The sequence below is a fragment of the Vigna unguiculata genome, chromosome 6 (assembly GCF_037176805.1).
Source record: "Vigna unguiculata cultivar grain cowpea cultivar isolate G323 ecotype 2 chromosome 6, ASM3717680v1, whole genome shotgun sequence".
NCBI classification, from domain to species: Eukaryota; Viridiplantae; Streptophyta; class Magnoliopsida; order Fabales; family Fabaceae; genus Vigna; species Vigna unguiculata.
In genome coordinates, this window is record NC_140797.1 from 34,884,591 (window position 1) to 34,898,805 (window position 14,215).

At 30.3% G+C, this 14,215-nt stretch overlaps 1 protein-coding gene across 1 annotated transcript; it reads right to left on the reverse strand.

Annotated features, from left to right (window-relative positions):
* Positions 1-7,118: 7,118 nt before the first annotated feature.
* LOC114187221 (Pentatricopeptide repeat (PPR) superfamily protein) lies at positions 7,119-12,657 on the reverse strand. The gene is made up of 7 exons (XM_028075405.2): positions 12,348-12,657; positions 12,111-12,253; positions 11,895-12,013; positions 10,803-10,982; positions 9,826-9,882; positions 8,595-8,659; positions 7,119-7,463 (listed from the first exon to the last, which is right to left on the reverse strand). The coding sequence occupies exons 2-7, from the start codon at positions 12,240-12,242 to the stop codon at positions 7,420-7,422; spliced, it is 597 nt and encodes a 198-aa protein (XP_027931206.1). The 5' UTR covers positions 12,243-12,253; positions 12,348-12,657; the 3' UTR covers positions 7,119-7,419.
* Positions 12,658-14,215: the final 1,558 nt, after the last annotated feature.

Here is a 14,215-nt window from a genome sequence, read left to right on the forward strand (position 1 = left end):
CACCCTACCAAAGACCACTAAAAAACTAAATGTAGTCATCTTCCTTAGACAAGAGACAAAGACAATAGAAGAAACTAACACTCATTGGTTTTGTGGGATCTATATAACTTTGTCAAAACAATAGATAGAGTACAAGAGGACATACTATTATAAAAATAATATTCACTTTATATTTTCCTTTTCATGTAATTGTTGGTTTATGAAAACATTAAAGAGCAATAAATTTGACAGATAATAAATTAAGCAGTTCCCGATGCTTCAAAGAATTTAATGTGGAAGCGTACCTTATGATTGGATTGGAAACAATAAATGGAGAAAGATGGTACCTAGTATTCCAACTGTAAAACTGTAAAACACCTGAAAGTTCCCTCTGGACTTTTTTCTCTTAATGGAGAGGGAGAGAAAGAAACTGCTGTCAGTTACTTACTTAATTTCAATATTCTTAATTTGGTCCCTTCATCAAATTAAAATGTTAGTAGCATCTACATATTTAATATATCATGACATATATATGCTCTTAACTATAGAATTAATTAATTAATTAGATCACTTAAATATTTTAGCTAATAATATAATGACCCTAAAACATTTTATTATATATATATATATATAAATTCTTATAAATGTGTTAAACGTGAGCTCAAAATTGTCATTATATGTCTTGAACATATTAAAAATCTCATTAATTGATTACATCCGCGTATAAGATCAAAATAATTTTAATTGCATTGCAACTAAAATACTCGTACCGGCCATTCCAATAATGCATGTGAAATTTAACACAGGTCCTAAACAGTTCAAAAACCTTATTAAAACATGTCATTCCAACCAATAATTAATTCACAAGTTCTCTCTTTATTCTATATCCAACAAATTTCAATTTTATTATTAATTATTTTTTAGTGGCTAATATAATTAAAATGAAATTATATAAGTTAAATATAATAATTCAAAGTAATATAGTTTTCTCTCACCCATGATTTAGTATATAATAATACTAAATTATAGATGTTTTTTAACTAATCATATTTTTTAAAACTAAAATGTTTTATTTATTAATAGCGCTTTTATATTTTTTGGGATTTTGATTTTCGTTTCTCTAAATTTTAAAATTCTATAATTTCATAAAAACTGCAAGAAACAATAATTTGTTATCCAACTTCCCAGTTCAAACGAGACACTAATTAATAATACAAAAAATACAATTAGTAGAATTATATTAATTAAAGTATTTATAACATATGGTTTTAGTGACTTCCTACCACTATAGAGAATTATAGATATATAGTAATTATTTTATGCTCAAAATTTTATATGTATTAGAAAATAATAATTACAATAAAATAAAATTATATAAGTAGTTTAAAATAAAATCAATACTACAATATATTTTTGTAACCTGTTTATAAGAATTTGAAAAAGAAATCAGAAAATTGCATAACTCATTTCCCGCTTTCTCTCGTTTCTTTCCTAACACCTTAAGTTGCTCCTTGAACTGCCGCTTTCCGCTGTTTAGGGTCGAGGTCTCGTGCTAGCCATTTCCAGGTAGGGAAGCTATGACTTACTCATATATTCCGTTTTTCCATGTTGTTTGGCTGTTATTTCGAGGTTATGTGGTTAGTGTGATGTTATGTTAGTTGTGAACGTATGAGTATGTTGTTTTGGACTGGTATGGGTGGTTGTTGCAGGAAAACAGTGGCGAGACCTGATAATCTCGCCCAACCGAGTCAGTCTCGCCTAGGCGAGATGGACAGGGACTCACCCAGACCCTTTTTACACGAGAGGTTGCTCAGGCGACTAACTCAGTTTTTGAGCGAGCGAGCGTCTCGCCCAAGCAAGAGGGGTCTCGCCTAAGCGAGATCCCGCGTGAGCTACTATTTCCCTTTTTCGAGCCTCGCCTAGGCGGAGGGGGCTCGCCTGAGCGAGACCCTTCAGCCTGAGCGATGAGCTGGGCGAGGCAGTGTGATTGTGTGGTTGTTTCTGAAATTCTGAAATGGTTTATGCTTGCTTAGATGTTGATTATTGTGTTAAATGCATGAGACAAATAAATATGCATGAGTGATGTGATTCATGAATTGTAAATGATGGTTTTGGGCGTGAACCTTCGCATGTGAAATGAATGGGGTGGTTGGTATTAAATTGACACGGCATTGGCATGAGATGAAATTCCACTATGTTGGTTGAGAATGATGAGCTGGTATGGATTCACTGGAAAAATGAAAGAGATGGATTATGAAGAACTAGTATGTGATATGTATGTATAAATTTGTATGATGAATCTTTCTCGATTGGTTGAGCATGTTTAGTCCGTGTCAGTGCGTAATTCCTTGGAGTCTCTAGGTGAGACTTTCAGGGTCGCGCTTCAGTGGTCGGGACGTAATTCCATGGCCCCTGTTAGTGGGTGTCCATGGTGGTGCCCCATCTGTATAACTAGGTAAGGATTTAAGGTAAGGTTGCATCCTGACACTCTAAGGAGTCAGTTAGTCTCACCTAGAGCGGACTGACTCCTATGGTGAGAGTAGCAGGAGGCCTGAAATTCATTAAGGGCTAACCTTGTGGTGAGGGAAATTGATTCATTGTAACACTTGTAACACATAGCTCAAGGGTGAGCAACTCAGGGGTGAGCAGAGGTATCCACCACAAGTGCGAGCATCCGCTGAATCCGACCAGGTTATAGGTATCCGGATGAGTCGAGTCGTGTCTTGGTGTATTGTTTGGAAAGTCATAACATACTTAGTTGATATGTGTATATGGGATTGTGAAAATATATTTGATTGCATGGATGAAATCTTTTGTGCTCTAGCTTACCCTACTTTCGTTGTTGTGTGTTCTGCTGTGTGTTCTGCTGTGTGGTACTCTCTTTTGCGATGATCATCAACTTGTTGGTGTGAGCAGATGCGAGGAACACCCGTGGACAACAGGGATGTGATGGTTCCACTGCATAGTCCACGTGGACTGGACCTTATTTCTTAATGGGCTTTTCTTTAGGGCTATGGCCCATGTATTGCTTTATGCTTTATCACTCTACTTCCATCTGTTAGACTTTTCAACTATTTTCTGTTGACATCGCGGTGTGCCTAGTTTTGTAGGGGTGGGGTTAAGGACTCCAGGACTGCGTTGTTGTACTATTTATATGTTTCTTTTAATTACGCTTATTAATTAAATGGGATGTTACAGACACTAATATAAAAATTTATCAAATGTTCCATCAATAAAAGAATAATAAGGTAACATATGATATACAACCATTGTAAATCAGAAAGTACGTTGTAAATTAAATTAAACTTGTAATGTCTAATAAAAAAAGGTTACATAAGGTATAGAATGTAGTGTTTGAAATTTTAAAATAAGATAAAAATGTATATAATTTAAATTGAAGTGAATTTAAAGTTTTGAAGTATTGTGATAAATAATATATCTATAAGTAAATCTTAATAGTTAAGATTGTTTTGAAGAAAATTCACCTTACAGTAAAGAAGTTAAAATTCAAATATTCATTTATTTTAAAAATTAGTATATTGAGTTATCATCTTAATAATTTTCATTATCTAAATATTTAAAAAATATTTTGCTATCTTTGATTATCTCAATATTTTAATATAAAATATTTAAACTGCCATTTTATTTTTAAGATTGTTTAAAATATTAATAGTTTTACCATTTTGCAATAAATGGTCATACGTCTCTTATAAATGGAACAAGCTACTTGATAGTGGATTTTTTTTTTCCATGTAGCACACTTTTTCCAAAATATTACCTGGATACCATACTGTGCACAATATTTGCATGCATAGCACAGTTTTATTTTATGTTGAGAATTCGGTTTCCGGGTAACCGAATTCTAAATTCAATTTTGTAATTTTTTTTCTTATACCAATTTAAATTCGGTCCCCAGAGACCAAAATTCTGTACTGGTTTTTTTTTTTTAATGATGGAAAGATAAAGTTTTTTTAAAATAAATCTAATTAATTTTTATTTTTGTTATCAATAAAATAGAAATAATTAAATAAATTATTTTAAATAATAGAATTATAAATGTGTTATTAGTTATTAGAAATAAAAAATAATTTTATTTGTTTTTGAATTTGTTGATTTTAAAATTGATATAATTAATTTTTTTTTAAATAGATAAGAGTAAAAAAAAATTAAAAAAAATCGAATTAGTAATGTTTTATTAGTTATTTGAGGTGTTATTTGAAAAAATAGTAAAATAAAGAATGATTTATTGTGTTTATGAATTTGTAAATTAAAAAAAATGAATTTGTATTGTATAGTAAGTGATTTTATGTGTAATTTCAAAATATAAAATTCAATTTAATTTTAAATTTTGTTTCATAATTTGTGAAGTATGATTTTTTTTTTTTAATATGTGTTAACAAAAATTGGAATTATAAGCTTCTTTTAATTTTGGATAATTGTTAAAAATTGTATATTTTAAACATTGTAAATCTGTCTAAATTAATTTAGAAATGAAGGAAATAATTAAAATAATTTAAAACGATTTCATTATTGTATATGAAATTAATTTTTTATATGTTTTTGGTTTATGTAAAATAAGTAAGAATAAAAGATAATAAGAAAAGACGTGCCATTGAATTGAATGAAGTTTATATTTATTGAAGACAAATCAAAGTACAACATAAACTAAGTGGTTTGATGCAGATCATGAAAGTGCAGGGTTTTTCTTGTGTGTCCTTCAGTTCTACAATAGGACACAAATTCGCATATCAGTAATGCAAGAACTTAATCATTCCAAATGCTTCATTGCTAAATAGTGAACAACAACTTCTTTAGATAAAGTGAACAAATTCAACCATCTTAAAGTACAATGTTAAAACATATAAAAGAAAACTAAATATGAACAAAGTTGTCACACTTCTCAAGGCATGAAAGTGCCACTATTGAAGTTCATGTGCAAAACATTGCACTTGGGTTACCATTTATTAAGTCACGGGTTGACACATAGGGAATGAATTCATATGTTGTTAATTAAATTACAAAAATTTTATTCCTTAACTCACCAACATATACTCCCCACTGGTAATGACGAGAGTGAAGATTGAAATAAGTTTTGTACATTCTTTCACACATGTTCAAAATGTATACCACAGATTAGCACTTATGTAGCAATGGGTAACCAAAAATACTGCACACTAGTAGTGAAGAAGAAATATATACACCTTTATTTTCCTTTTCCAAACAACAAATAGGGGCAAACTAGACTCACTTGAAGGAATATGAGTATGAAGATTTAACTTTATCATATGAACTCAAGGCATGAAAGTGCCACTATTGAAGTTATTGAAGAAAGAAAAAATTCATGTGCAAAACATTGCACCTGGGTTACCATTTATTAAGTCACGGGTTGGCACATAGGGAATGAATTCATATGTTGTTAATTAAATTACAAAAATTTTATTCCTTGACTCACCAATATATACTCCCACACATGTTCAAAATGTATACCATAGGTTAGTACTTATGTAGCCATGGGTAAGCAAAAATATTGCACAGTGGTTTCACACATCCTTTCACACTTTCTGCTTTTTCCCTTCCAATTTGCATTTCCACCTTTTGTTTTTTCTCTTTTCGCTTGCTTCCAAATAAAACCAACGTGAAAATTGAAAAAAATAAAAAAAAATAGAAAGTGACAATAAAACGTCAAGTTGTCAGTGAAGTTCTCAATAAATGGATGTTAATATATCATTTTCCTTAAACTTAATACCTACTATAAATTCTAACAATAAATTTTACATTATTTATTTTTGTATAAAAATAAATATTTTATCAATAAAATTCTTATAAACAAATCAAAATATAAATATATAAATAAAAGATAATTTGTACTTCAAACAAATTTTTTAATTTAAAATATTTAATAAACATTAAAAAATAAATAATAAAACACCACATTAAACATTATATATTAAATAATTTATTTAATTATTTTTATTTTATTGATAACAAAAATAAAAATTAATTATATTTATTTTAAAAAAACTTTATCTTTCCATCATTAAAAAAAAAAACAGTACAGAATTCGGGTCCCAGGGACCGAATTCAAACTGGTATGAGAAAAAAAAAATTATAAAATTGAATTTAGAATTCGGTTACCCGAAAACCGAATTCTCAACATAAAATAAAACTGTGCTATAGATGTAAATATTGTGCACAATATGCTATCCGGGGAATATTTTAGAAAAAGTGTGCTACATGGGAAAAAAAAATCCTTAATAGTGATCATAATTGGAAAATCGTTGGAAGAGAGATCATTGAAGAAGAAATAAATATATAAGGTCTAATATTATTTTTAATAAAAACAATAATATCATCATTAATATTAATTTAGATTGGGTAAATGATTTAAATTCAGAGGAGTCGAAAATTATAGAAAACATGTTGAATGATCAAGATTCACACACTTATGTAGAAATCAATTACATCAATGATAAAATATCCAAACTTTCACATACCGAGGTATTTTATATTCATCATTTATCCCTCATTCCAATATTAGGTTTCAACAATATTTTCCTATTACAAGTTTTTTCTTCCACTGTTATTATCATCTTCTAATTTTTTTTAAATAATTTGATTATTAATAATTTTTTAATCAATTATGATGATGTTAATGTACTCATATAGAATCCTGTACAATAAGCTCAATTATTGAATTCAAAGTTCACTTTTCTAAATTTCGAAATATATTATTTATAGTTTTTTAATCTTTCTAATTTTGAAATATACTAATTTTAGTTTTCCAAATTATTTTGACAACTTTTTATGAAAAGAAAAATAATATATAAATGATGTTTGACCGACTAACAATTGAACATTTCAAACTTTAAATAACCCAAAATAGACAACATAATTTAGAGAAACTTAAATTAAAATTTAGTTATTTCAGGTGGAAAAGCATATTTTACCAGATAATACCAGATAACAGTCTATATATACAATGAATTTACTTATATAGTACTCGAAACCAATCTAAAAAGAAGCTCGCAGAGGAGAGGATAACCCATAAATCGCAATGCGAAACCAAAAATTTTATTATGAATGTCAATGTTTGAATAACATATACATCTAAAGATATTCTTGAAGAAACCCTAATCGAATATAAAAAATTCAAGGATTACATATATTTTCAGTCAATCTAAATATACAAATACTTTCTTTTAATCCCAAAAAAGACTGTTTCCTTTTGCTTCCTTATATTTGGAAACGATATTTAACCCAAATCCTAATGTTATATTAGTTTCTAAAATTTAAAATCCTAATCAATTCAAAGAAAACTGGAAGTCCAAATATGACAGTATATTGTCAAAAAGTATTTAAATAAAGATAAAATAAAAAAAAAAAAAAAAACTGATGCATAACCCAGTTCCTAGTCAACATCCATAGTAGAGAGAAGGATCATCAACTCAGTTCTTCGGCAAATATCATATCAAATACAAATTGAACTGCGGCCAAAAGTCAAACAGCAAGAAAGGACATTAGTACAAGTGTTTCATTCAGCAATGGTTAGTGTAAAAACTTCTCCATACTATCATCCTATCATGTGTTTTGCCACATTCAGATTAAATCATAGTTAGCTGAGAATAAAATGAATAAAAAGTGCACAACTCCCAAGTACTATATTCTTAGGAAAAACTCAGGCCTGCATATCAGGTATTGTGTTTCTAAAACAACGCAGGAAATGCATAAAAAAATAACAAGAGACCAACTCTAGGTAATATGACAGTATCCAGTCTCTCTCTCCCAAACAGATATTAGTATCTGAAGCGATTACTTTCAGATTTTCAGATAAAACCCAGATTCTTCTTACATACACCTTAGTTATCTTGTGGTTCTATCAATAAAGAACACCAAAGACAACGTATCTTAAAAGTTAAAATTGTTTTGTTGTACTGGACTATCTATATATTCTCTTCTTCCCCTTTCCTCACACCCCCCCACCCCACCCCACCACAAATAAATGTGTTATAAACATCCCAGAAACTAGATCATCTGAACAAATTAATAAAATGTCCATCTCTTTAGTTTAACATATTTAGTTCTCCTAAAAATGAGGGGTACCAGACTTGTAGAGTTTTAGTTTATAGATTCTTTAAACAAAACAATGTAAAATTTCAGTAGCAAAAACTTTTCCAAACCAAACCCATTGTTTTCATGTAAGCAACACCTTTGTTCCACACAGCAATTATACTTGCAGGGCAAGTTATGGTTCCCCAAGTCCCAGAAATTTAATGAACTCCAATTTACTTTAGAACAGTTGAATCAAATTTGACATCTTACAATGTCTATATAAAGCAATCCAGAGTGAAGACAGTATAATAGTAGATTCTATTCATTAACAACAGAGTAATTGTGAAATTAAAAATAAATAAAAAAATTAACTATGCTCCAACAGTAGTGACCTAAGGATTATATAGGAGGTCCCAGAAGCATACGGAGGTCTCATTCAAAATGAAGCATTCCAAATGACTATCATAAGCATTGCATGAAATTAATGGTGCTGACATGCGTATACATTTTTTATTGTTAATGACCAAAACATCACTTCTACTACCTCACAGATAATTCTAGCATACCTTCCTCAGTTTGGATATTGGGTTGATCAACCAAGAGTTGCTGAAGTGCACCAAGATCACTAACACTGCAATGCAGTAAATGCAATGTACAGAATAAAACATTGGACAGCATAAGTACAGGCATTGGAAAATGAAGGCAATTTTTTTCATGAATGAAGTAAATGATGAATGTAGCTATCTCAATGTATATATAATTGGATGCAAGAGCAGAAACATATCACTAGTTTACATCGTTGCCTTTGCTTTCCTTGATAGAAAGATTCCAATGCTAAATGCAGAATGTAGATTTTCGGCTACACTTTCTATGACTATGAATAACAACAAAGTATATCATGGTTTTGGGAAATTAGAAAATAAGTGATGCAGACCGCCACAATCAAATAAAAGAAACATAGAAAAGAACTATGCAAAGGTGGAGTAAATATGGGAATAGTATTATTTATCGCTGAAATCGGCAAAAAGAAGAACGTGCACTAGAAAGGATAGTTCCTTCTAATACTCCAGAGCAACATCTCCTTACAGAGTAGCGTAACAACTACCCGGTCCAACCATAACACGTCAATAATCATTCCCCTTCCTCATACTCTCATACTCCTTAATAAAAGGGATTCTATTCTCTCTCTATAACTAATTTTTTTGCCAGCTCATTATTCCTTTTTTGCTATATCTGATCTTTTCCCTTTTCTTTTGTAAACAATCCACTTTTTGGGCTTTGTGGCAGCTTCTTGGACAATTCCTCGGGCCCAATGCTTACTGGTTGATCCCCATCAATAAGGAGGTAGTAGGTATTGTAAATTTTTTCTACTTTTGTAATTCTGTAACTTAGTAGAGAGCTCACTAAAGGTATCAAAGTTGGCTTAAAGGAAGTTGAGGTTTAACATCTTCATTTCACTGATCACTCATCTTCTCAAGGAGGAGAAATAGTGATGCCTTTGTGAATTATCTGAGTATACTAAGTTAACTAAGTCCATGAGAGTGCTTTTGTTTAAAGTTTGACTGAAAAAAGGCCACCTGATTTGAATGGGATAACAAAATTCTTTTACATGCTCTCGAGACTGGTTCTAAAGGTTACAGGCTTACAGCACCATCTCATTTACATTCCCACACAGTCACACATATATTGTCAAAGCAACAAAATATATTCAAGTGCATGTGTGGGCATGGACGCACAGTCACACAGATACACAATCATGACATTTGAATGGCTAAACAGTAGCGTTCGTATTCATACCTGGGTTTTAAAGCCATTTCTGATAGCGCAGAGATCACTGATGATTTTAATAAATATCTATTACAAAAGAAAAAAACTAGTAAATATTTTTTTTACTCAATCAACATGGTGTTATCAGAAGTAGAAACGAAGGAAAAAAGCATTTCTGCACAAAGCCTTTTAATGGAAAAAGTTGCATTCCATCAATCATCTCGAGAGAGGAACCAGTTGCTGATAGTTTTGGGAGAAGGTGTATTTTAAACTTAACACAACCTCACAAAATTGACTTATAGAGTGAAGTTTACACCTAATTATATATTATAATTTAGTTGATGCGGAATCTCCAATTCTAACTAGGTTAGTGGGTGTTGATCTAGTAACACAGCCGAACTCACTTTTTCTCAAACCAAAATCTATAAAACTAGCAACATATATCAATCGTACTCAATGTCCAAGCCCATGCAACATAGGGCAACAACTATCCCTATCCAAAGAGTACAAAGGCACACTTTGAGCTCCACTCCTTTCCTTTTCAGTTAATCCTTCCTACCATGTCAGTCCCTTCAACCAACTTATACTACCAACAGGTTGGAAAACTCCTACTGAATTCTTTATATAAGACAATACTTTTCGTTTGATAATTTAGACGACATCATTCTAACTAGGATAGATCTAACTTAGATAGTTGAGGCCTTTAGTTATTTATATTTTTTCTTTTCCTTCAACTTTCATTTCTTCTTCATTAAGGTCTTACTATGCTCAATATACATTACAAATCAATGTTTGACTTTTCTCTTGAAAGAGAGTTAAACTAAAGTAATAACATTGAAAAAAAAAACAACAAACTTCATAAATGAAATGCAATTCAAATGTTGCCATGTTCATCACACTTCCTGCCCATCTTTGAATTTGATATATTCAAATTTAAGTTTACGTTACTGCATTTCTGGTTTGTCAAGAAGCACAATAATATACACTAAGAAAAAGTTGTTCCTTACTCAGAGTTGTATATCTCATGTATAAACATCAGGCTATCAAGGCAATAAATAAGACTAGGTTTCATGCCAACTTGTTGCTGCAGTTGTTTCTTATTCAGGTGAGAAGAACCGCCGTTCACTAGTTGTCTACTGTCTCGGTGAATTTTGTCAAGAGATAAGGCAATACAACGAAACTCTTCCCTGAAAATTCGAATTAAAATTTAGTCACAAAAACAAACAAACCATCCCCCTACAGATCATCAATGTTCATAACCTTGATCATAAAAGCTGAACGAGAAACACTTCATAATTTCTTATTTTGATTATGTACACCTAAAGACTCAAAGAAGGATAAAACAAAGACAATTACCATTTCATCAACATCTTGAAAAAAATAATCACTATGCATTGGTCTAATCTCTATGGTTCTTTCATATAAAAGATATCATATATAACTTGTATACATTGCACAGCCTTCTCTGTCTAAACTTGATACAATGATATAATCAATCCATGTCAACAGCTGCTAGTAAAAGAGACTGGAGCTCATTTCAAAAGCTGTTCTCAAGAAATGTTTGGCCAAAAGTCAAAAATATTTAAAAAACTACCATACAAGTGCACTTCAATGTTGAAAAGACCTAACTAACACACAAACGTAATTTAGTGAAAACATTTTGGTCATTCTGCATGAAGCACAAAACCACATTTAATCTTTGAAAACGCTCCTCGAAGAGTTGGGGTTTGTGCATTGTAGCTAGAAGAAATTAGGTCCTACTTGGTTTGGATAATTTTTTCCATATACACTTCTAGAAAAGAAAATAAAAAAGGGAAATAAAATGAAATATTCCATACGCTAAAGGAACTTATTTTAACTTATCTGCATAAGAAAATGTTGGCCTATGGGAAATTTTATTTCATTTTTCCTTTTAAGCATCCCTCTTATAAATGTTTAAGGAAAAACTTATCCAAAACACTCTTAGCCAACATTTTAGTACCTATGTCATTAAAAAAAATTGGGAACAACTCCAAAAAGAAACAAGATTGAATTAGCCATAAAATTAAATTAAAATACCTATCAGTTTTACATATCACTAAATATCAATAGAAACTCACAAAGTCTTTCGCATGGAAACCAAAATGTTGCTGAGCGATTCAATTTGCTTCTCCAAAAGAGCACCTCTCATGCCACTGACACAATTTAGAACACCATGATTGTTGGAATTTTGAAGCAACTACAACATTGGCAGTATCAAGGTCAAATCATTAATAAATAGGATAGAAAAAATAAAATAAAAGTATACAGTAAAAGTATAAGGCAATTCAAATAACCTGTAACCTATCGACAATATGGGAAGCGTTCCTAAACTGTGAAATTAAGCAAGATTGAAGTTCGTCCCATCGATTTATCTCTTCCCTAACTTTTAGGAATTTTGACCGAAACTTTTTCACTATCGATTCCATTATTGTCAATGCTGAACCGACCAGTCATGAGGCAGAAAAAAGTAATTGTCAGCTACAGCTAAAAATCGCGTTTTGAATCGTTTAGGTGTTCGTTTCGAAGCGTACCTCACAACGGAATGTTCAAAGTCAATGGCGGCTGAGCGATGACCGTTGCTTGTCGGAAATTAATGCAGCGCTGTAGACGTTGCTTGGCGTGGTGGGATTTAGTGTCGCTGTGGATGTGATGGCGAGCTCGAAGGTGGCGCGCGGTAGGAGTTGTGGTGTGATGGGAGGTAGTGACGCCGTGAGGAGTGGTGGTGGTTTCACAGTAGGAAGCCGGCGACACTCGCGCGGTGGTGGAAGGCTGGCACAGTTGCTGTGGAATAAGAGACGGTACCTTAGGAGAAGAGGCGAGTGGCACGTGCATTTTGTTTTAATAAAATAAAGTTACTTTAAAATTATAAATTGACTACCCGTCCTCCTCCTAGAGAGAACAATTCGACTATCCGTAAAATTTGTCAATATTTTAGGATGTAAAACTTTTAGTTGAATTATTATTTTGATATTTTTTTATTTAAAAATATTATATTGATCTTTTAATTTTTTTTAGTCTTAATTTGATTTTTATTTTTTTAAAATTGATATAATTTAACTTTTTTTGTTAAAATTTTTGAAGTTGAACAAGAATTTTTTAGTAGAATCATGTCAATTACAATAACAAAGGAAATTATTTTAATTTACAACTTTAATTTTGATGAAAAAATCTTGATCCGATTTAAGATATTTAACAAAAAAAAAAGAATAAATTGCATATTGAGAAATACTAAGACTAAAAAATATTGGAGCACCAATTTGATATTTAAAAAAAAAATAATAATAACCAAGAACGTAATCCCATAATTTTTATATAAACTAGTAAAAACATTGTATTTACTTTTCTTATAATAATAAAATTATTATTATTATTATTATTATTATAAAATTAAGGTTAAATTATGTCTTTGATTTTCATTTTCGTAGTAAAATATTGATTTTGTCTCCTTATTTTTTTTATCTCAATTTGGTTCTTATTTTGAGCAATTTGATGCAATTACGTTAGTAGTGTAGTAACATGGTGTCACATATCAGTTCCTGAATTTTATTTTTTTACTTTTTTTATATTTATTTATCTTTTAAAAAAAATTGCCACGTGTCATGCTATGTCGTGTCGTGTGGTAGTGACAATGCCACATGTCACTATTATGCCAAGTGTCACTTCCTCATTCTCGATTTGGTCCCTGTATTTTTTATTTTTGTCTCAATTTAGTCTCATTTTTTATAAAAATTGAGGAATTTTGTCCTTCTCCAAATTGAAACAAAATTTAATTTTTTTATAAATATACAAAAATATTTCTATCAAAATATATATTCAAATAAAAAAATAATATTAAAGTATGATGTAATAAAATATCAATATAATTTATAATTTTTTTTCTATTAGCATTATTTTCTATTAATAGCTTTAAAACAATTTTAAATAAAGTTAAATGTAAAATTTAATTTAAATAAACTTAATATTGTTAAAAATATTTACTAGAAATATCAAATTTAATAAAAATATTTGTATAACATTTATGTAAAAAATAATTTTTGTTTCAATTTGATGAGAGACAAAATTGCACAATTTTTACAAAAATTATGACTAAATTGAGACAAAAATAAAAATACAAAGACCAAATTGAGAATAAGAAAATGACATATGATATAATAGTGACACATAATACTGTCATTACCACATCACATTTTCACTGTCACGTGGCACGATGTCAGCTGAACATGTGGCAAAATTTTAATTTTTTAAAAATTCAAAAAAAAGAAAATTTGGAACTGATAATGTGGCACCCTTTTAATGTTGTTACTATACCACTAACGGAAAGGGTTTAATTGCATCAAAATTTTCAAAATAGAGACCAAATTAAGATAAATAAATAAAGTGACAAAATCGATATTTTGCT

Bases quoted from the DNA above. Each gene is read 5' to 3' on its own strand.
- LOC114187221 (XM_028075405.2), bottom strand. From the start codon at position 12,242: ATGGAATCGATAGTGAAAAAGTTTCGGTCAAAATTCCTAAAAGTTAGG. The intron at 12,014-12,110 runs GTTATTTGAATT...CCAATGTTGTAG, and splicing joins ATATTGTCGATAGGTTACAG to TTGCTTCAAAATTCCAACAA. The intron at 9,883-10,802 runs GTAAGGAACAAC...CTTTTGTAATAG, and splicing joins CATGAGATATACAACTCTGA to ATATTTATTAAAATCATCAG.